This window comes from Cryptomeria japonica, chromosome 7 (assembly GCF_030272615.1).
Source record: "Cryptomeria japonica chromosome 7, Sugi_1.0, whole genome shotgun sequence".
NCBI lineage: Eukaryota > Viridiplantae > Streptophyta > Pinopsida > Cupressales > Cupressaceae > Cryptomeria > Cryptomeria japonica.
In genome coordinates, this window is record NC_081411.1 from 759,146,719 (window position 1) to 759,171,828 (window position 25,110).

Here is a 25,110-nt window from a genome sequence, read left to right on the forward strand (position 1 = left end):
GTGTCCGTCTAGTTCTAGACTGAGATTACTCTTCAAAGTTATAAATGATCAATTTGTGCGCAACACATGACAAACTAAGCAGTAAAACAATATGAAGTCAATGCAGTTGCATCTGCACAAATAATATATATATTATCAATCTAATAAACATTATTACCATGTCTATATGACCGAGAAAATGATAAACCACTATCTTGTATCTATAAGAAGCAGACCCAGCCGGTAAATCTCAACTTTCTAGAACCTTCTTCAAACATAAGCCATTATCAGTCCATAAATCATCGTTCCAGGGTCTCCGTTATCAGGTCCCTGCTTTGCCAGGCATCATTAATTTTAAGGTCTGCTAACAACAAATGACATTTAGTTGGTAACATCCTAAAATCTTCTCTATTCACATTCTCAACTCAGGCCTAGACCTTCGGCAACCCGAGGCCATTCGTTTATTGTCTCGATCATATCAGGCTTAGACCTTTGGTAACTGAGGTGAAGAATATAAAAGAAAAAAAGAGAACATTTGAATGTCCAAAAATCACCGAAGTAAATTGATGGGTCATGAGGTAAATTCAATTATAATAGGGAAGTGCCAAGGTAAAAAGACCCTAGGTTATTGAAATTAATCAAACACTAAGCTATAAAAAATAGTAAACAAACAAGAGGTATACACCTAACTGTTGAATCCTGAAGCATTAGAACTAAGTAAAAAAAAATCCTGAGGGAAGGATACCCTAATGAAGAATAGAGCTGACGAAGACCACAGTTGGAGATGGATATTGGACGCATTGTCTGAAGCAAGCCTTCTGGCCCGGGTCAATGCAGAATTCAGAAAACAAGTTGAAAAATGAATATGGCTGGAAAGACCATAATGAACAATCCCAGAAGGAAGTCAACCTGGACTAGAACCTCTTTTAATATCCAATGCCACCCCTGATGCCCAACCCCAGCCCCCCAAAAAGCATTTCTAATATACAAGGCCAGTGAACCCTTTTCCTACCTCTCCTCTCCCACTATGCGACTCTTCTAACATCTAAGGCCAATGAACCACCCCTAAAACCTCTCCAAACAGCCGAGGCCACTGGGATCCCCCAACCACTAGTGTAAGCATCATAACAAGCAAAGTACAATAAGTTAACATCCTAGTATAATAATCATGATATCTAGTCTTCTATAAGCGTAAGCCATTGTTTAAGCGTTATAGGAGGTGAATGTGTGTACTAGCATGCACGAACCTGAACAACTCATGCTTAGTCAGTGCTTCAACTATGAAAAATACTATAAAATGTGGTGAAACCTTGTACTTTAAAGAGAATTGTTTGAATTTTTTTAATTTACTTTTTTCTTATATATTTGGTTTACTCGGATGCATGCTCTGCAGACTAGCCCAAATTGCAGACAAGGGAATAACTGAGATGTACAATGTTGAGGAAGCCCTAAACATGTTGAAGAGTTTACAACCCCAAATGGAGGTGGCATTAACATCAATGCTTGGGTGTCCTCCAAGTGGCAGACTACCTTTTTCTACCGTCATTACGAGGTAATTTTCTATAATATAACAACTAATGACACAGCTATAAGTGCCAGAAACAATGATTTTTTGAAGCCTTTTCACAAGGAATGAAGCCTCAAGTCAACCAGGGACTGGTCTTTTCAGTGGTGCCCAAGAAATTAGGAAGGGTTCCAAAATAAACATAAGAGAACTACAGCTTTCAACATCTCAGAGTCCAAATTGATATTTGACAAATTTGGCAAGTATAATCCCTTGTAAGAACAGAAGAACCATCGCAAACATTATAGTTGTCAAGGAACAATGGCATGTACTTCTAATGAAGAAACTTTAGTGACATTACTATGAGACTCGATATCTCTTAAGTGTTTATTTCAACCACTTAATATATTATGTAAATTATATACAGGAAGCTGACACAAATTCACCTGTAGTTTTGTCTGGAGATTTAATTTATACTCTGTAGTAGCCCAGCTGAAGCTGCTTCCTTGATATTACTGCATTCATCCAGGATCTAAATGTAGATTCCACTTTGCCTTAATGCTTCCCCCAAAGAAACAGAAGTTACCAACTATAATATCCAATGCTCCCATTGTTAGTAACGACTGTTTAGATAAACAAAGTCTTAATATGGCTCAAAAAATATCTACCCCAATAATTACTGAATGGATTTAATTCAAAATTTTGCAGGGTCCACCTCCTAAAATTTTGAGAAGGTACCCAACTTATTATTTCATGGGTGAAAGAATGATCAACTGTTCTAGATAGAGGATCAAAATATGACCTTTATCTTACAGGAACTCCTTACATTCCGTTTTATTTATATTTTGCATCCTGTTAAGATGACAAAATTTTTGTAAATCACCTAGTACTTGCTTTGCTTGTTAGATTGCCAGAACAACAGATTATTCCACTTACCCTGATTAACAGGATCTAGTTTCTGCGACATCCAACAAAATTTTGGTGATTCCATGATTGAAACAAGCACCATATAGGCTTGTGTTATTGGCTATCCCATCCAGTGTGTCTTTATACTTCACATCCAGTGTGTCTTTATACTTCATATGAGAATGAAAATGATAATCATGTGGTTGAAGTAGCTTTGAGCATTATCTGAGATCCTTCCCTTTCGTGCTTCACTGCCACCGGGTACTCTCCAAGTGTTGTGACCAATAGTGCCAACTGCCAAGAACAAATATCTGATCCAAGTTCTCAAATAGCAAGAGTTTTTGACCCAAGAAAAGGAAGAACATGTTCTGCTAGGATGATGAATGATAAAATAATTACCACCACATAACTATTAAGCAAGGTGTTCATTGACATCCAGAGCTTTACTAAGTAGACAAGATACTCTCCTTCATAAGTCAATTACCAGACATCTGCAGACTGGAAATGCAAAGCCCAGGTAGAGATTTTTAGTTTTACAAAGCAATCATGTTGAACTCGGCAGATCAAGTTGATGGAACAAAAATGTGATCGGTGATGGAACAAGCAAGACAAATAGGATATGAAACAAGTTACGCAGCTTGAATCAACCAAATATTCTCTCAACATGATCCCTCTGTGCTCGTTGAATCCCTATAGCTGTCTGTACTCCAAGATGCTTCATCTGAGCCACTGAATAGAGATCCAGTTTCACTGTATGTGTAATCCGTGTACTCCCTAGAAGTTGAATGTACATCCCAGTCAGTTGTGGCTGAAGCAAGGTTCTCATGATTGAAACCATATATGTCAGTAAACCATCCATCATCAACATAATCATCGGAACTCCAAACAATATCAGAATCAATTTCGTCAATTCTTGTAGTTCTTAAGTTCAGGGGAGAAAACTGAATGGCATTCATTTTGCAACTTTTATTTTGTCCATCTGTTGTTAATGATTGCCAAGAATTATTTGGATGTTTTAAGGGTGCTTGCATGCAAGCTTGAGTGATTCCATTCTTTAGAACATATGGCGGTCGTGGAGAAGACCTGAACAAATACCATGCATAAGCAGCAGGCCTGTTTTCACTCCTAGCTAGCCAATAATTAAGCAAAACTAGTATAAGATTATTGATAGACGACTGAGAATTCAATATTTGTATTCACCTCGAGTAAAGAAGCATGTAAGCACCTTCTGCCATTACTGTATCAAGCGTTACAGGCTCTACCTGTAAGTCAAAGTAGGGAATCAATGCATTACCACATTTTATTTTTTAATGAACATGGAGAATGGGAACTGCTAAAAATTGCATAAACTTAATCCCTAGCATTCAAGTCCAGTTATTTCTAATGTTTACCTTTTGCAAATAGCATGGGCATCACCTTTAAGAAAATAAAACTTGATACTCTTTTACTGATGAACACAGATTGCATAGAATAAAGTGTCTATAAATGTATCGATAGCTATAAATTCAGAGAACAAACCTCGGTGTCATCAATTTTGTACCAGGTCCCGTGCAAATCCTTCACATAACATACATAATGCCCAAAAAAGGAAGCATTCAGCATATCTAAATGCACTATTACAGCATATAGCATATACAGGGGTGGCTCATCGGCAGTTCCACTCATAAAGGGTGACATGTCTAGAAATTCTGGGAAAGTGACATGCTTGTTTAGTTTACCAAACTTTCCATTCTGCAACAATGAAAACAAGCATGAAAATTTGAAAAACATGCAGACTATGGAAGAAATAACAATCATTAAAGACAAGACAGTCAATAAAAGTTAAAACTGTTACCTTAAACCTCTTCAGTACAATAGTAAGAATGTTTGGAGCTTCATGCACAACCAAGCGCTTTTCAGCTTTCACATAGGACTTGCATCTGTGTATCATTGCATGGCAAGAGGAACCCTGTGAGTATACAGAATCCAAAACCATATACAAGAAAATGCCTCGAGCTTTATTACATGAACTGCATATGCTATAGAGCCCAATCATAGACTCTAAGATGTTCAAAATTTTCACAAGATAGGATTTCTATCTGATTATTTATACATGTTTTAAAGCTTTTTCTAATTTGCTTACTTATAAGTTGGAACCATCCACATTTGACTGTAGCATACAAACAGAGAGAATGCTTAAATATAAGACGAGGAAAAATTAACAACTTGCTCCTATGAAGACAAAGCTTAAAAGGATATAAATATAGTATTATAGTACAAATATAAGATTTTAGATTAATAATAATAAGGGTAGTCGGTACCATATTGGTGGTTGGGCATGTTCCAAAAAAAAAAACCATATAAAAATCATTAATTATTAAAAATTTAAAAATTAGTAAAATTATAATTTATATTTTATAATGTTAATTAATAATTATTAAATTAATACTAGGGGAGAAGACCAAGTAGTTGAGCGCATTCAAATTGTTGTTATAGAAGTTGTTGATTTAATATCCGTACTTGTTGATTTAATGTGCAGTTATTTTGACAACATTGCACTAATAGTTGTGACTTTAATACCCATAATTGAATGAAATGTACCCTTAGTTGTAAAAAGCAACCAATCATGTGATGCCACAACAGCTGCACAAGTATGGGGGCCCCTTATGCACTACTATTGATCTCACCTTTTTTGGGGATTTTCTAAAACTCCTTGTCAAAAAGCATGCTGATGTGGCATCATATTTGATGATGTGGCCCTGAAACCTTAGTTATAAGCAGGGAGCTTGCCAAGTAAGCTGCTGTAAAAAAATTGGGAGTGATTTGAAATTTCCACTTAGGATTTTGTGAAGCGTGAAGTTAGGGTGCTCAACTACTAGGTCCTCTCGCCTAGTAATATATATAATTTTATAATATTTAATATAATAATAATATTACTATATACAATATTAAAAATAAACTTGTTAACTGCAACCAATGAAAATCAAGAAGAAAACTTCAAATAAATTTTTTCCAAAGTTCTTATATATTTAAGGATTGAAACTAAGCATTTTTTACATATAATAAAAAAAAACATTTTATCATTGTTGTGATTGGTCATATTTGAAACTCCACAAAATGTGGAGGCATAATAAGACTATTTCTAATGACACTTATACCTACTTATTTACCAAATTCTTATCGACTCATTCCTTTGAGACCCGTTGTTGACACCATAGGCTCTTTGACTTACAAGCTTGCCTCCCTCCTAGCCAAATTACTATCCTCTCTCGTGGGTAATTCTAACTCCATCAAGGATTCCAACCATTTTGTCCAATTTATCAAGGACACTAAATTAGATAGTAATGACATCTTGGTTAGCTTTGATGTTATTTCCCTCTTAACCAAGGTCCCTAATCCTGATTCTATTGAGATTGTCAAGCGTAAGGTTAGAGAATGCCTCTTTGGTGGAGCCTTTCTTAAGATCTACTTTCTTTTCCTTCCAAGGCACAATCTATGAGCAGGTTGATGGTGTGGCCATGGGATCCCCCCTTTCCCCCATTATAGCGAACTTGTATATGGTACATTTTGAGGAAATTGCTTTGAGTTCTTCTCCCCTTAAACCCAAGTGGTGGAAACAATATGTGGATGACATCAATGTGTGTTGGCCCCATGATCTTGATAGTTAAAAGAGTTTCATTCCCACCTCAACAATAGAGCCCCTTGTATTTCCTTCACCAAAGAGCTTGAATCAGATAACCATTTACCTTTCCTTGATGTCTTAATCCTTAAAAAACCTAATGGCTCCCTTGGGTGTTGGGTGTTTCGCAAAGCCATGTTTTGCAAAGCCACCCACACCAACCTTTATCTCCATTCCTCCTCTCACCACCACCCTAGCCAAAAAGTTGGGATCCTTAAAACTTTGGCCCTGAGAGCCTATCATATTTGTGACGATGATTTCTTAAACTGCGAGCTTTCCCATCTTTGACAAGTCTTCAAATTGAATGGGTATTCCGACAAGCAAAACTCCAAAGCTTTCCATCAAGCCAAATCTTTCTTTCACTCCATTTCCAATCCTCTTTGTTCTCAACCTGAGGCTCTCCTAGTTGTTTTGCTTCCTTATGTTGAAGGCATATCCCACAAGATCTCCAAGACTTTACTCAAGAAAGGTGTGCAATGTGCCTTCAAACCTCTATCCACCATAAAAAACCATACCGACCCCCCTCTTAAAGATTCCAGGGATGTCTTCTTAGATTTTGGGGTATATAAGGTTGTTTGCTCCTCTGGCACCCCCTATATATGCGAAACAAGACACTCCTTTAACACTAGAATCAAAGAGCATGGCACCCCCTATATATGCGAAACAAGACACTCCTTTAACACTAGAAACAAAGAGCATGGTGCTGATATCAAGCATGAACATATTCTTAAATCGGCTCTAGCTGAGCATTCTTCTTCCACTAAGCACCACATTTGTTTAGAAGACACCCAAATAGTGTTTAGGGAGGATAACTTCTTTAAGAGGAAACTTAAAGAGGCAATCGAAATCAATAATAATCCCTCCAACCTCGATCGTGATGAAGGGTGGAGCTTAAGTCCTTCTTGGCAAGTGTTGTTGTCTATCCTAAGCAACCTCCATTGTCCCCCATCCTAACCTTTTTCTTCCTGGTCCTTTTGTTGCAGCCCCTTACCCCGCACACCCGTCCCACCTTTGTCTATCTTCTTTCTTCTTCAAGTTATCATTTTTTTGGTGGTGGTTTTTATTATTGTCTATTTATCTGTGTGCTTTTGTTCCTTGTTTTTCTTCGAGCTGTGTTCTCTCTTGTTTCATGTTGTTTTTTATCTTTATTTTATTTTTCTTAGCATTTGTTTCGATCGAGTGCATTGGATGCGGGTTGGTTTGTTCATAAGATGTTTATCAAGATCAATTTCTATTTTATTTATTATTGGTCTTAATGTACATTTGTTTATTGTTTAGTTTATTTGTTTTCTACTTCTCATTTATTTATCTTTTTATTCACACACACGTGCACACGCACGCTTATGCATATATTTATATCTCTATCTTCTTTTGGTTTTCTATTCACTTTTCATGTATTTACTCCTTTGTTTATAGTTTATTATAAATGTAAGATTAAATAAAGTAAAAGTGAATTAAAAAGCATAATTGATCTTTTTAACTCTTTTGTGTGTGTGTCTTTTTCGTTTTCTTATTCACTCTATTTATTCTTACATTTAAAGTTCAATTTAAAATATAAGAATAAATAAACTATTTTTTAATTTTTGTACTATCTTAGTTGATTGTTTGTGTGTATATATATATATATATATATATTTATATATTTTTGTTGGTTTCTTTTTTATTTTCTTTATTTGATTTCCTTTTACTATTTATTATTTGGTTTTTCAGATTTTATTGTGATCTTTTTATTTTTTTGTTCTTATTTATATTATTGATTAAATTAAATTAAATTATTTTAGTTTTATAATTTAATTCTAACTAAACTATATTATAATTATATTATCAATTAAATATAATAAAATTTTATTATTTATTATATTCTCTATTTCTAAAGAGCAAAACAGCTCTACCAACATTTGGCAAAACTATGCTTAGAATTTCAATTAATAATTAATTATTAGCTATAACCTATATAATTATATTAATTTAATATTTTATTATTTAACATTTACATCTATTATAATAAATTAAACTACAAAATATTAAAATAATAAATACAAATTAGATTATTATATTATATGTTTAATATTTATTATGAAACAATTGTATTTACTTAATATTACTAAAATTAAATATAAATTAAATTGTATCACGGTCACCTGGAGGGCAAAATTATATTATTATATTAGTTATTATTTTAATAAAAAATAATAAATATAAATGGATTCGACATTATCTTTTACATTTTGTAAAATGTAAAAATCTGAACCAAACTATTAAAAATAAACAATAATACATATAAATAAATAAATAAAGGTTTGCATCCAGGTCTATTTTGCAGTCGACGGCGTTGGAATTGGCTGGGAAATCAGCGGCTCCGGCAAAATGTTTTGAAATTTTGGGTTAACAGATCGTATGTATGATATCTTTGGGTATTAAATAGTTTCCAGTGTACAGAATATATTTATCATGGAAGTAGGTAGAAAAGGATTGCATTTTGTTTAATGCAGATAGTAGATAGATGGGATTTTCCTTCCAACCTACCCATCAGTTTTAGTGTCAAAGATTCAAGACAGCCAATTTCAGTGGATTGCTTTCACGTTGATGCCTAAACCACTAGTATATCACACAGCCAGTTTGGATGCAAACATCTTTCAAAATTCTGAGTCCTTTTAGAGTTGAACTTTTGAAGATCATGCTATATCCTAATCTGCGGAAGTGTTTTCTTAAGAAACTTTTCTTTTGTACAACTACACACCTTTCTTTCATTCTCACTGTTCTCTTACCTTCCTTTCATGCTGGATCTAAAATTGGACAGACGTCCAAAAATAGCATAGAAGGGAAGAAGCAGGGAATGCAAAAAGAAGCATAGATAAAGTTCAAACTGTACACCGTTAAATAAACACTTGAGGATATTAAAAAAATTGTTTATCATGTTTCAACCATTCTAATAATGTGAATTAATTTTGAACTTAAATTTAGGTTTTAGAGGGGTAAAAATATTTAGCTTATGAGTACGGAGACCACAGATCTGTTCTTTATAGCAGAGCAATGAGATCAACAGCACATTGTGACGGAGACAACCAACTAACCTGTCACATTTGTACTTGTTTTCTCCATCTAACAACTCAGGTGCTGTGAATTGTGCAAGTGCATCTTCTAAAGATTCAATGTTACCATGTATCTCTACAGTGAGATCCAACATATTCTCAAAACGGTCTGATTCATAGTGGCACCTCATACACTGAACCTGCAGGATTTAAATAAACATTTTAGTCCAAAATTTTCTCAACAACAAATATGGATGGACTAACTTAGTTGTTATTTTTGTGTTTTTAAAATTTAATGAAATCAATATATCAATCTCAGAAAAAGTGGAGCGATTTCATTTCATCTTGAGACTTCTCAATTTCCTGGAGATAGTAGAGAACCTTTGACAGGAGACAGCCCCCAAACAATTGTTGCATAAACGTTGTCTTCTGTGTTGTTGGATTTACTGTTTTTTCTCCGCCAGCTTCATCAAGGCATATTGACTGCATAGCTTCAATGGAAAGCCTAGAGAAAATAACTTTATCAATTGGAAAAAAATTCAAAGCAGCCACTCACAAGTCAAAGAAAATTAAAATCCAAGGCAACAGTAGTACCACATTTTGTTCAAAATAATTTAATGACATTTCAACCTGACAAGGGCAGTGGTGTTGATTTAATTCTTATAAGCAAAAGATTTTGTTCCATGAATATGTAAATCATTGTGGAATCCAATGTGGGCTGCTTCAAAACATTAAGCCTATAGTCAATTCCAACATAATCAATTCAAGTCACCTGAGGAGTTCATGAGCATCCTCTTGTCTCCCATATCCTAAGTATGACCTCATCCTTTGTAGTCGTGATAGTATTCTGGTAGGTGATACAGGACTTTTACTTTGTCTTGCTGTTAAAATAAGTTGCTCAAGCTCACACATTAAACACCAATTTTTCCTCTTGCCTGAATTCAGATATGAAAAATTAAAAAAGGTTATTTTTCATGTCTTCTACCCAGGCTAAAATTGCAAACTAAATTTCAAATTAAAAGTGCAAGGGCAAGGCAACTGGATATAAGTAACATACAGCATTGAGCATGATCTCCTTGAAGTAAATAGGCAGCAAGTGGCCTTGTAAATGTAAGGCATTGTAAGACTACATTGGCATAGCAGCTGCATATGACCATAAAAAAAGCCTCAAATTGAAACTAATTTATGCAAGAAAACATGAATGAATTGTACGCAAGGTACAGAACAAACTACAAAGAAACACCTAATTGAAAAAAGAAATGAAGGCAAACTGTAATAGGATAGAAAGCAAAGTATCTAACATCTAGTTGACATATTTCCTCCAAATTAAGACAGTTAAGCAGGATCCAAGGTATTGCATAACTACAGTGTAATTGGTTTCTGTCATTGTAGCAAGATGCTTCAATGGTAATGACATAGAATTGTCAGGGTTTAGTGTTTTTTACTGGAAAGACATGGGAAAAACTCAATAAAATAAAACATTAGATAATAGTTTAAAATACCCAAATGATTATAGATAATAGATTTTCGTTCATCTGTTTCCTGGTTTTCCTCATTTTTTCCTTTTTTTTTAACATTTTTTTCAATTACAAGGTATCTTTTGATTCACTTGCAGATTTGACTGTTCTCTTAATGGGTTTGAACAGTGTACTAAGAGATTGTACCTAAATGGCAAAGTTTATGAGCTTGATGGGACTAACTTGGTTTTAAAATGCGTACTATAACTTTATTTTGCTAATATCATATTTTTGGTAAGCAAGAACATCAATAAAATAAATTAAAATATAATGCCAATGTCTACTGCAAAACAACAATCCATTAAGATCAAATAGATGCCAAAGACCTTGTGTTTTGTCCATCCCTCTGTGTATCAAAAAAATAAATCTACTTGTGCATTTCTAGGATACTATATTATATATAGTGTCAATATAATGAAATTAAACTTTTTTCAAAAACTGGCATGTTGCTATTTTCAAGAAAGCTCCACGCAGAAAACATATAAGCCAAAACTAAAACAAAACATAATGCTCTGCTATAGCCACATTTAAGTACTTCTGAAGGTGAATTTATGCACCTAACTGTCTCTACCATCAACGCATTTTGAAAGAAATAAAACAATATGCAGTAACAGGAATACACATATGTAGCATCCATACAATATAGCAAATTGACATAAGGAACACACTAACACTTATAAGACATTAGATAGTTGCCAAGTTAATAAAAATTACCTGTTTCCGCAGTTAATTAGACCACAAGGATAGAGTTCCAGTGTATTGCAGTTAAAAAGTTCGACAAAGTATTCATATCGAAATAGTATCTGATATTAATCATATTCCCACATTAGACTAGCCAACAGCCATGAAGTGCAGATGCATGGCATCACAACACTAACCAGAGTGAAAATTTACCTACTATTGACTACATTTAGAGATAACAAGTAATTCATCAAATTTAACAATTTATTTGACGAGAATTGACTAATAAAAGCACTGCAAACATGCTAAAATTACCTGGCTTGGTTTTACTATGACCTCTTCTGCTCTGGAATTTGTTTGTTTTGACACTTTAGACAATTTTGCCCGTCCTAGAACTTTCTTTACAGACCTTTTAAAGCCATTGCTGATGTTTTGTGAAGAACCCACTGTTGGGGGTGTAGAGGACAATATTGCATCATTGCAGACATTCAAATGACTAGAAATGGTGGGTGGAGCTGCCTTTGCTTTTTGTCGTGAAAAATATTGAATAGCAGTTCCAATGGATCGCCTGAATGTTCCCTTTGATAAAGAGTCCCCTGAACTCCGAAGTTCATGCTGTGTTGACATGGCACTTGTGTCATTTGAAGAACTAGAAGCATCGTCACCAGACAGCCATAATCTCTCATTGCAGTTTTCCAATACAGAGCTAGGAATTCCAGAGTCTGAACTGTCATCTGCAAAATTCCTCCAACATGGTCCATCCAACTCAGGCCTTTTACCTGGACTTCCATGGAAAGAAGCACTGTGTCTCGAGGCATCCATTACATGACTTCTGGTACTTAGAGACTCATGGAAAGGAATGCCTGAGGTTGAGGGATTACTTTCAGAGTTGCTGCAATTCAGAAAATTGTTGTATGGGCTCCCGTTGATATGACAATCAAGCATGTGATTTTCTGAGATTGAACTGTCATGTGGCATATTTGTGCAGCTATGGAGATCATGCTCAGATATTATGGAATTAGTAATACAATCTGTAGTTCCATCAGAAAGCATGGAAAGGGACATATCATTTGGAGGGTTTTCAGAGACAGAGATATTTGAAAAAGACTTTACAGAATTGATGGTACTATCAACACATTCCTTGGAATTGGCTTCACTAGAGCTGAAAATATTGGACATATGGAAACTACAGTTCGCTGGGACCTCATATGCAGATACCTCAGAGCTAGGCATGACAGGCATGTAAGAATATTTTGTATGTGATCCTAGAAGCGCGTCTTGTGCACCACCATTGCTTCTGTGACTGCCCTTGGGAACGGAATCCAATGCATTATTACATGCAGGTTCACGATCTCCATATGATATAGAAATTTGCTGAAAATTTGATATAGATATATCAGGGGCTTCAGTAATATAATTATCTAAATTTTGAACAGAAGAAGAGACTTTTTGTCCCTTTAAATTACACCCAGGAGACCCTAAATCCTTGGACCCAGAAAATGAACTAGCTAAATCAAGTTTATCTTTTTGAGTAGAAATAATTGAAAATGAAGAACCGCATTTATCCAGCGGCTGACATTCTTCTTTATGGCCTCCCCTCCAGTGCAATATCTGGCACTTTCCTGAGCTGTAAACAAGAAAAGTGTATTATAATAAAGATATAATAATTAACCCTGATTCTCTTGCATGATTAATGCAATTCAACTTTGCCTACTCAGGAATACTTAAGAACTACTCTACATCTTCATAGAATAACAAAGTAAAAAAATCACAACTGATTTGAATCAAAATGAAAAAAAAATAGACTTCAAGTTCTGGAGAAGAACATTAAATTATCTCAGCATATCACAAAAAATGAAAACGGCAGTAACTGGAGTGTGGTAATAAACTAAGTCAAAAACAACAGTCCAAAAATGGCATAGCAATTTCTATCCATGAAGGAACTCTTCCAATCAAAAACATATTGTCATAAAATCCCTACCAGAAAACGAGAAATTTTTTTTAAATAATTACATTGTCATTCTCGATAACCTTGCCGCAAAGCTCCAAAGGATCAAAGCAGTGGCCAGTAACGTAATTGTTACCTAAATTTAGGTTTGAAGAAACATTAAACGGTGCCAAAGCCCACAAGATTAGCGCAAAACTAATGGTCTTCATAAGATAAGTTGAAGCCTTGTCAGCTTTGAATTTAGTTTTCCCATTCGTGTTCTGTTGCAGCCATGTAATCTTGTGAAGACCATTAGTTTGCCCACAAGATTAGCGCAAAACTAATGGTCTTCACAAGATTAGCGCAAAACTAATGGTCTTCATAAGATAAGTTGAAGCCTTGTTAGCTTTGAATTTAGTTTTTCCATTCGTGTTCTGTTGCAGCCATGTTGATCGTCTACTCCACTACATTCCAGACCTTAGATCATATAGAACGAATTGGCCATTTTTTGATTGCTTAATGCTTAAGAAAGAATGAAATGTCAAATTATCTCATTTTGCAACAGCCAAATATTCAAAAGATAAGATCCACCAACAGACTAGATGGAAAGAATGAAATCATAATATGTTGTCCACAAATGCCTAAAGAAGGTCAAAGGGACTCTAAATTAGAACAAGTTACAATAGTGAGTAGGAACTTGAAGAAACTCCAACAACTTAAAAAGGAACAAATGAATAACGGACCATGACTAGAATGGCTGACCCCAAAAGCATGTAAGCCCTAGACAAGAAGAAACTAAAAATATGTGAAATGAAGGCATCTTATCTGTACTTCCAAGAGAGCAAGACCAAGGTTGGCTCTAAATGTATTAGAGTCTGGAACAAAAGAAAGGCCATCTCACCTCAATCGATCCCTATGCAATATCAAAAGCATGAATAGAAGATCTGCTAGTGAAAATACAGGTAATGACCTGGAATAGGGCATTTTTACTTCTGACTGAAACATCTAGCAGCTACACACCCAGTCAATTTGTAACAGAAATCAAACTAAAAACAAATCTGCAACAAACCAAGGAAAAGACCTACAATCATAAACACAAAAGTCAAGCCAAAATTATATAGAGTAGTGTTTTTCTGTGTGCAGGATTGCGTAAGTCCCGGATGCCTCTGCATCAGTACTCCCACAACCTATCCTACCATCCATGAATAACAATCTTCATACATATAGAAAGAAAGCAAGAAATTATAACTAGAGGCCAGGATTGGTGAATGGGACTTGGAAGTATAACTACTTGCCACACAGAAGAACTATAGTAAGAAGACATTAGGCTATGAAGGCAACCACAGAAACACAAAAGTAAAATCGAAGAAACAAAGCAAGACAGGGAAACCAAAAGTGATTAAAACCCTGAACCATAACATCAAAGTATAGATGTCCAAGCGAGGCAAGAAGCCCCTGTGAACCTATGAAGAATTGTGCCAAGGAAGATTGAAACATGTGATCAAGAATGAAAAACAAGAAATAAAAGAATGACATATATCTGCAGCAAGACTCGGCCAGAAGAACTAACAATACCACCACCTAAGTCACAAGGTTCGAATTTGAATTCGAATTCGACAGCCATGAAATTCGGATGAAATTCGACAAGTGAAAAATTCGAAAAAAAATTCGGATAAAATTTGCCTTCTATAATTTTGTTTATTTCTAAATATATGTATACTTTTAATAAATTATCAGAATAGCAACCCTTGTTGGAGAAAATCCGAGGGCGACCCAGCAGTTGCAAACACCCATGACCCAATAGATACAAAGCATATACGAAGAATACCCACGACCAGCTGAGTTGTGTTTAGAGGCGGATAGCAGTGCTTTATAGAGGAAGTTCGATTAAATTCGATTTTTTTTATAGAAGTTTTAAAATTCGATTAAATTCGAACCTCATCCATGAAAATCGCCGTATCCTGTGACTTAGACCACCACTACAAATTAAGCCCAAATGGACAATCCTAGGAAGAAGCAAGGTACTTCCCCTAGAACCTCTCCTAACACCCAAGGCCAAGGCAATATACATTTTCCCTTTAAGCCAAGACTAAGTGTGAAGCAGTAGCTAAGCCTCCATGTTGGAGAGTAGTTAGCACTCCATGCCTGTCTGAAAATAAGAGCATGGGGGTACCCTGTGGAGTCATGGACTCTTGCAAAGAGTTTTGTCTTACTAATCAACCACAATTTACGTGGCTAGCTGCAATATTGAAGGTGCTTAACATCTTGAATGACTTAAAAATAGTACAAAACCAGGCTGCTGATCTTCAAAGTCCCCTGTAAATCCCAATGTATATAAGTAACGACTTACCAAAGTTAAAGAGTCCAGCATCTCTAATTGAGGTAACAAAAAGAGGTAGCGAGTTCAATTGAGATTCTGTACAAACAATGGTATCTCCTCCAGATCTTATAGTAGATGGGAAACCTATAAAATAAAAAATTCCTTTGTCTCCACTTCCTACAGAGAGAAAAGATATCCTATCACCTTCTTGTCATGGTTGTCTGCTGCAACTCACAACCTGTGAGAACACATCCTCAACATATGAAGGGGAATTGTGAGGATATGTTTAATCAGACAGTAAGTAATCCATAAAAAATTTGCAAGAAATGATCAGCATAGACAACCACCTTGGTGCTAAGAGGCTGCAAGGGAAATATCCAAGTGACTCGAACATATTCTGAATGTATGTCCTTTCCAACTTCTGTACTAATTACTTCCTTTGTGAGAAGAAGGTAAGCAGAGGCATCTTAAGAATGTCTAAAGGGAGGAAATGGAGATGGTAATGGACTTAAGAAATGAACTAGTCTCAGAATATCAACATCCCTATCATCCAAGAGGACCCAAGGAGGTAACCCACTCCAAAGATCAAAGGGTTTTTTATGAATATGAGCTTGACCTAAGGAAAACCATTGAGAGATGTGATCTCGTGAAGATAGAAAACTATCCTAACAAAATTCTCAAGATAAAGGGGTTAGGTAGCATATTTAGCTTGAGTAAAGCAGTAAGGAACTATCTATTTATATCATGCACTGGAGAACGGTTATATGTAACCTCCAAACACATGCCTTGTCAAAAAATCTTAATTCATGGCCCCAAAACCTATTATCTCATAAATAAAAGTTGGTTTACTAATTAGTTGACGTGTTAGAAAAGATAATCTTTGAAAGGATATCCTAACAGATAGCTAAAGAGTTAAAAAAAATCATAAAGGGAGGGAGCATATCCTTTACAAAGTTACAACAGAGAAGCAAGCTCTAGATTGAAAGACATTCCTAATAACTAAATCCCCAATAAGGTATATGCTATACTTTTCATGGCATTTCGAGGATGGTGATGGTAGGATGGCAAGGGACACATTGAAGTAATATATCATGATTCAGATTCATAGTTTATATCATTGAAGCCTCAGTTCTCAAAAACAAAGCTTTGTAACTAGGGCTTTAGATCACCATCTGTAGTTTTTTGAACAAGATTCAAGAATGATTCTTGGTTGTTGTGGCTTTGCCTATTCCTCTTTGGAGGTCTCAACTGCATGATAGAATATTATTAGCTTTGTAATATAAGTCTAAGTTGTTAGGAAAAACCATGCAACTAAGGATTTAGACAATCATCCGTCCTTTTTCCAGATACATAAAGATGCTCCTCGAATATACAAATATAAAGAACCTCCTTAAATGAACAGACAACATAGGTTATTTTGTTTACTACATCTGTTGGAATTGCTTGTGAAGCAATAGTCTAAAGCTGAACACAGGACATTCAAAATGTGTTCAGATGAAGATTATTTGTGAAATCTTTTGAAATTGTAACCACATTGTTTTCTTATATACAACATAGATTTGAATATGCGCATTAATGGAATTGCTTTTTTAATCAATTCAATTTTTTTTAAGAATACAAATGAAGAACTTCATTTCTGTTGGGAATGACTGAATGTCTCTGGGATGATTGAGAGCATCTCATACATTCCAGACTGTCTTGAGGATGACCAAACGCCCTACGAACATTTTGTAGGGCTTTGTGCCATTTTGGAGACATCTCTTATCATCCCACCATCTCAGAAACATCATTGGGAACAAGTACAACAATTTCGGGGCCAAGGACGTATCCTCATATAACATGGTAATAAGTTGCTAAAACCTTCACACATTCCCTTGATTATAAAATCTACAATCTACAGAGACGAAGTTAAGATAAATGATTACTTAGAACATAGAAGATATTCAAAGCCAAGCATTTGCAAAAAGTGTGATCTTGACTAGTTTTAGAATTTCTCATCCCTTTTTGAATATGGGGTTAGCCCAATCTCTTGTTCTTTGCAATAAATAATCTTCTTGGTCAAACAAAGAAAATGTACAGGCCCATGGATTTGGAAGATAGATGCATTTTCAATGCGTGGAAAGAAAAAATCTCCATAATAGGAACCTTACAAATTCTATCTATCTAGTTGCCAAAAACCTACATCCATATAAATTAGCATCAACATTAGCATAGAAGCTCTAAATGACAATCTGAAAAGGTCTCTGATCTGTAAACTATGATGATTCTACCATACAATAGTCATTGGCATACAGCTCTAAGTGAAAAAATAAATACTATATTCCTGGGTTAGCAAATAAATATCAACATAAAGGAAAATGGAAGCAAATAACGAGGCAATTGAAGACACGAGGATTTTACCCTATCGAACCCAGTTTCTAGGAGAAAACTTCAAGAGCATGTAAGCACCCCTTCATTGTAGGGAGACCTTCAAAATGAGGACTTTCAACAAATGTAAACGAGAGGACCTTCAAGTGCACAACTGAGTTTATGAAAATGCTTGATAACCAAAAGGTTTCAAGCAATGATGTACGAGATGAACCTTTTTTGGTTTGGTAAATTCACTTTTTGGGCTAATCATTGGCTTAGATGTCATGACTAAGGGATATTACTTTGTTCAAAGCCACCCAAGACTTGCACCCAGCCTTGTCTAGTGAGTTAGGCTACACCAAGCGCATTAGATGAGGCATTTTATACCAATTTCAATACTTTCCACAATTAATCACATCTCTTGGGTTATGAATCTAAGGCTTTTCTTTGGAAGCCTCAATGCTTCAGCCACTTAAGATCATCTTATTCAGCAATGGAATGATATTCTTGCATATCATATTATATTGTTTGGTTAATGTTGGACCTTTAATATTGTGAATGCTAAAAAGATTGTGCGTGACATACTTATATTTGGATGTAGTTTCCCTATGCAAAGTTGTGTGAAGCACTCTCTTTGTAGAAATTATGTGCCATTAGTTTTATAGATTAACAAATGAAAGACATTTCCCATTGTTTTAGGCATAGTTGAAAAACTCACTCTGTAATAACTTGACAAACCCAAAAAATTTTAAAACTTGGGACTCCACAAAAAATGGGGAAAATCTCGGCAATAACTCAAAAATTTCATCGAAAATTTTAAATACATAAATTTTTAAAATTATTCTTCAAAAACACAAATGTTACTAAATTTGAGCAAATTACTAATTTCCATCATACATAAATCAAAATTAGAGTTTAATACATGTCATAAACCAAAAAAACAAGTTCAACCTTTAAATGAGTTACAATGCCACTTCCACTAGCCATGTAATATGTATAAGTTGCCTCATCTAAAGAGATTTTTGGCAAATTGTGCAACCATGACGTCTAAGTTAGCACACTCAAGAGTTATATCGGAAATCCTCATCACCCCCTCATTGTAATCAAATTTCTTATTTGAAAGATTCCAATAACTAATGGGGATTTGGGAGTGGAGACACCAATGAGGTTGAGAGCAATGCCCCTCATTGGGGTCAAGGGGCAATGCACCTTGTGGGTGTTTGGGGGCAACAACACCCCTCACAAGGTCCAAGGGTAGTGCCCTTGGCACACTCCTTGTCGCAATATAGGGTGGGGTCGAAGGGCAGCACCCCCACTGCCAAGCCCAAATTAAGACCTTTGAAATTTTCACCACCAATGAAAATCATGTTTTTTTAACTACAAGCGAGAGAAAATAAATTAGATAAATTTGGACAAGTTTTTAACACAACTCTCAACTTTTTGCATTTACTTGTGAGTTTTAGAGGAAAAAAACGCTGCAAGTTATACAATTTTTTAACACAACTCTCAACTTTTTGAATTTTGGCTCGCGATTTTTGGGAGTAGTCAGCATCTTTTGCAACACTTCTTTTAGCTAAATAACATATTGTGTGAAATAAAAATTTGAATGCATAGTAGCATAGATATAAAACTCACCGAGTACTCATGAGAAATTTCCCCCCCCCAAATAACTCAACCTCAAACTCAACAATTAGAAACAAGTTTCTGCGAGTTCTCAATTAGTTGCTCGCCAAAACTCACAATTGTTTTCTTTCAGCTCGCTCCTCCAACACAATAAAAATATCACAAAGTCTAAAAGTTAATGAGGTTTTGAAGGCCTTGATTTGGACTTGGTGGTGAGGGCTTCACCCCTTGACAATAGGAACGCACCTAAGGTACTACCCGATGACCCCATGTGGGGGTGTAATATCCCTAATAGGAATATTATATGATTTCTACTTGATTCAGTTCCAATAAACAAAAATGTATAGATTTATTAGAAGATTAGATCTAATCCAACAAATGTTATTCTCAATATAGTATGCAAAAATTAAGTGAAAGCCCTTAGAAAAATGACAATTAACATAGTTGTCCACAATAATTGATTACTCTTATTAATTCAGCATGATTTCAACTTACAATCAACTTGGTATTGCCAAATCTTCCCGGGAACAACAGCAGCAAATTATATAATTAAAAAGTCTAGAAAATCTACAGCAATGGTGCTAAAGGGCTAGCTCAAAATTACAAACCCTAGGCACCAAGGGAGCCGCCTATCACTCAACAAATAGTTGTTGTGGATGCTGCCCACAGAGAAAATTGTTGCAGCTCAAACACAATCCCTGTATAGAATTGCACAATGCTGGAATAGGGGATTTCATCCACTGACCAGCTATGGAAATTAGGAGGTTTCTATCCTCCAAAGTTTGGTGATAGACAAATAAGATGTCCAATCTATTTGATGAAATGAATTGATACAACAATCATACCATCACTGATCTTTGACTTAGCATAAATAGGCATCGAGCACCCACTTCCCTCAAAAAGTCAATTTCAAACTCTTTCCTTTTCCCTCCAAAAGAACCCCACTTACAATCCTTTGCCCAACAGCAATTAAAAAAATAATGCTTAATTATACAACACAAAAGGACCCTATAATCAGGCATCCACTTTAAAACACTAAGTGGTTCCTTATAACACACTTAAAGGATACAAGTCATTCCCCCAATTTATTTCCCAAGCCCACGGGAAATGGAAAATAGGAAAAAGGAACAGCCTGGAATCTTATGGGAAAAGGGGAAATGACAGGGGGGCTGCCCCTCAACCCTGCTGGGGGCTGCTACCTCCAAGCCCCTGCTCTTGTTTTAAAAAGCCAAAAATAAGAATTTGTTTTGAGCCCATGTTTTCCACAGATGAAACTTGTAAAAATAATAAATATTGATTAGTAATTTATAATCATATGACACTATGATGCGCATTGAAGTTGTTTGTATTTTTACCCTGTTTGGATATTTAAACATTGAATCTGGGGAGTATTTTTCTTTAATTAAAAAATCTCAAGATTCCCTCCAATTCATGCTGCTCGTGTTTAATAGTTTGTCTTCCTTATACATTAAGATAGTCTCATTTTCTGTGACACCATGGCAGATGAGCTGTAAATTGGCAGCAGGACAAGGGTACCCGGTGCCAAAGACTCACTATATGGGGACCTACAAATGGGAATTTATCATGCAGAATATTAGTCTGCTAGGTTTCTGAGTGTATATATACCAATGTAATTCTCGTTGAGAATGGTGTTGATGGAACAATAAAATAAGTGGCATTGCTATCATATTCTTGAACAATATATTCGGATGTAGGATGTGATAAATTGAGTTATTCTGTGTCTTAGGATTCTAGAAGGAAGTGAACCTCAAGGAGCAACACTAGTCATCTTGAAGACTCTTCTATAACCTATAAAAAGGCACAATAATTATAGAATCTCCTCATGTTCTGCATCCATAATACGGTGGACTGAATGAACATTGTTGTATGTGAGTGTAAAGAGGAACAAATTTATTTTCTTTCCTGTTACATTTTTAATAAATTACTAGATAACTAATCACCCTTCTAACATAACCTCAGGAGAGATGCAGTGGGTTTATATATCGGTACCTTGGTTGAACTAAATGTATCACAATATCCTATTGCCTGAAAAATGAATTACATTTGGGGAAACAAGGTTTGTATCGTCAGTTGTTAGCCAAAGTTCCTTTACCAGTTTACTTACGTCCATATACTGTGTCCTACCATAATCATTTCCAACTTTCTAAGAGTCTTATTCAAGTCAATTAATCAGATGTAAGCTTCCTAAAGAGATAACTTCTCAATATCATTGAATGTGAAGTATTCATCAAATAACCAAACACAAAAACAATTCATGCCCTGTAAAAAAGCTAACCTCTCATTTTCATCGTATGTTAAGTATTCACCAAATAACTGAACACAAAAACAATTCATTCCCTGCAAGCTTTTGTTCATACTCCTATATTTCCATCAGAGGTTGGCTGCCTTGAAATGCTCATCTGTCACTCACTGGATGTACACTATCTACCATATAACCAGACACAAATTTATACCCACATGAAACATCGTTTCACAATCCAGTACATCAAAGTTAAGATAGATATAAATTTTAAATTAGTCTAAAGCTAGCTTTGATCCAATTATTAGCATGCACATAAAATGAATCAATCACAATGTGCTCATAGGATATCCAGCGTTTGGAGCGTAGAGAAAACAACCAAGGCATGTTGCCATTTGGCAGCGTCTTAAAACATTTATCTCAGTCCCTCAGAACTTATTACTCTAGATACCTTCAAACTCAAGTTACCCCCATATCCAAATATTTATACGAGTTATAGTTGTGCCGATACCAATACATTCATGTGCCGTATATCGAAAAGAAGCCTTTCTACCAAAATATCTCACACCTCTGAGTTTATGCAGTATAAGATTATAAAATTCTAATTATTATTCTAGGGAAGAAAAGAATCATGACGAAGGTGGATTGCAAAGGTTTGGTTTCCAAGCTTGATCACACTGATTTCAACCCAAGGTACTTAATTTGAACAACATAGAGTAGGGAAGAAATCTCCTTGTCTGTATCACAAACTCAAGCCTGGATGCCTCAATCACCAAATTAGCATCTGGCTTAGCCATGTCCTGAAAAAAACAACCTAAGCCTGGATCCCTTGACCGCCAAATTGGCATCTGGCTTAGTCATGACCTGAAAATAACAACCTAGATATTTTCTTCCTAAGGTGGATTTATTTTGTATCTACTTATATCGCCATAAAGAAGCTTGAAAATTTTATGTTTAGCATTCTTCCTGTATTTTGAAATCTCTCATACAACCTGCAGCATCTCTGAAGACTGTAATAATAAGATTCTCATTTCATTTCAGTTAAACATTCACCTGTCGTACCTAGATGTGTAGGCAATTAAGACTAACCCAAACTTGCATATGAGATCTCTTGGGCTATTTTAGACATCATATTACAAAAATCATGTAAACAAAACAAAGCGCTGGTGGCACTTACCAGTATCTAACAGCCTTGCATCTCGCACAGCGCTTTGCAGCAACACTGTAACAAACAGCACATTTATAATAAGGGCTACTGGCTTCCATACTAGAATTTCCCATGTATTCCTCTTCAAACGTAGACCTCTCATTTGCTGGCACAACCACCAACTTTCTCATCTCCTCCTCCTCTTCTGTACTGCTACTAGGACTACCCTTCCATTTCAATATAATTATAAGAAAAACCAGCTGAATTACGGCAAAGGTGGCTGAAAACAAGCCCGGGAGTTCGATCTTCCCGAAAACATGCATTTAATTTAGCTGCATTCAGCCTACAAGATTTATCTTGAAGATTTTCGGTATACATACACCCAACTGGGAATTCTTGGTAGTTATGGATATAGTAGCTGTTCAACCCAAACGAAAATTCTTGGGATTTGTGGATGTGGGTGTTCAATCTACGTACACCCAAATGAAAATTCTGAAGCCAGAAAGCTTGTATGGATCCTCCAATTGAAGTAATGATAATTTGGAGAACTTCGATTGATAATTAAACTTTAAATGATATCACTGGACTACCCCAGAACCTTTCGGTAAGCCAAACATCATAACCTCAATCAAACTAACATATAAAGAGAACAACTGAATAAAAGCTATGAACCCACTAGAAAACTATTCAAAGTTTGTAACCTTACAAATTCTTGAAATTATTGATTGCAGGTGAAAAAGCCATGAAAACTGATTAAAATGATAAGAGAATTAAAAGTTATGGAGCCACTATGTGATAAAAGATTTCTGAGCAATTTTGTCGAATGCTATAGTGGGTACAGTGCTTGTCAGATCATATGACGCGATTGATAAGTGTCTCTAAATTCAGTGATAAATTTGCAAACTGGGTTTAAACAAGCATCGCCTCTAAATATAGAGGAGCTTTGGGGATATTTTTTGAATGGTAATATATACTTGTGGGGTGTGCCAGAGAATATTATAAAAGGTTAAAGAGACAAAAACGTCGGTGGATCTTTGTCTTTTAGGGGATGTGGTAAGGACATATGTCGGTATTATAATGTTCTCAATTTCAGAGTAGTTTAAAAGAACGGCTTTTGAAGGTTACGAGGAAGGCCTATCTAGTAAAGCTCAAGGGTCCGGCTGTGTACATTTGAAGAGATTTTGTACCTTGAGGAATCCGAGGGCCATATGACTATTTTTGAGTTCTGTTTCAGGCAAATTATTTTGCAGTAAAAAGTAAAATTTAGGTAGAGAAAATGTTTCAGAACTTTGATCATGGGTGAGTCATGTCAGTGACTTCTTAACAATTGTGACACTTAAACTATCAATTTATTATAAATAAAATTATCATATTATATGTTTATTTAAATGACTTTTTGGTTGTTGTGATAAGATTTAGTAAAAGACATAAGTAACTTTTATTTGTATTAGGATTATAATAATATAATAAGGTAGCGTTTCAAGTTTGAATGTCGATTGATAGTATATCATTTTCTTTAAGTTAGTAAGATTCTAACTTGTAAATTTAAAAATCTATCGTTTAAGTGAAAGAATTGTATTGTGAGTGGGTCTTTAAAGATATATTTACTCATGAGTGTGTTACGAAGTTGAAACTTAAGAAATATAAAAAGTTGAAATGGTGTATTTGAGATGAAGTTAAAGCATCTTTTCCTTTATCTAAGGAAGGGTCTCTCCATTAAATTATGGTGTGTACTACATATAGACTCATTATGAGATTGAAACTTAAAGCAATATAAAAATTGAAACACTACATTTAAGATGAAATTAAAGCATATCTTCATTTTTTTGAGGGAGGTCTTATGCACGAAATTTTAGCATGTGTTACACTAAAGCTTGACAATTCATCTTACCCTTTACCATATTGATTGTTAGACTTAAAGACAAATTTAAAGCCCTATAACTATACTTAATTACAAGAAAAATTAGTTTAACCCTATAAATAATTGATAATTAACAATCATTACTCTCAATTTTAATCATTTAAGAAAGTTTTGTCTTACCTAAATCAACACTACAAATAATAAAGAGTAATGATCATACCCTTAATTTGTATTTTTAAAGAAGAATGTGTCTTACTTGATTAAACTTTGATGTGAAGAACATGCATTGAACCTTTATGATTAATTATACATTTATATATTTTTTCTTTTGTCATGTGACATGTTA

General features: G+C 35.0%; 1 protein-coding gene across 1 annotated transcript; it reads right to left on the reverse strand.

Annotated features, from left to right (window-relative positions):
• Positions 1 to 2,146: 2,146 nt before the first annotated feature.
• Positions 2,147 to 23,811, reverse strand: LOC131030052 (ubiquitin carboxyl-terminal hydrolase 17). Its single transcript, XM_057960733.2, has 11 exons — positions 22,934 to 23,811; positions 11,593 to 12,904; positions 11,311 to 11,399; positions 10,137 to 10,222; positions 9,852 to 10,014; positions 9,461 to 9,584; positions 9,122 to 9,279; positions 4,224 to 4,308; positions 3,908 to 4,120; positions 3,590 to 3,651; positions 2,147 to 3,472 (listed from the first exon to the last, which is right to left on the reverse strand). Exons 1-11 carry the CDS (start codon positions 23,224 to 23,226, stop codon positions 3,049 to 3,051), a joined length of 3,009 nt encoding a protein of 1,002 aa, XP_057816716.2. The 5' UTR covers positions 23,227 to 23,811; the 3' UTR covers positions 2,147 to 3,048.
• Positions 23,812 to 25,110: the final 1,299 nt, after the last annotated feature.

What these genes read in the sequence shown, in the direction of transcription:
- LOC131030052 (XM_057960733.2), bottom strand. Translation starts at nt 23,226, where the DNA reads ATGCATGTTTTCGGGAAGATCGAACTCCCGGGCTTGTTTTCAGCCACC. An exon ending in AGGAGATCATGCTCAATGCT is followed by an intron (nt 10,015 to 10,136) that starts GTATGTTACTTA and finishes ATCTGAATTCAG; the next exon opens with GCAAGAGGAAAAATTGGTGT. An exon ending in TACATGCTTCTTTACTCGAG is followed by an intron (nt 3,473 to 3,589) that starts GTGAATACAAAT and finishes GTATTTGTTCAG; the next exon opens with GTCTTCTCCACGACCGCCAT.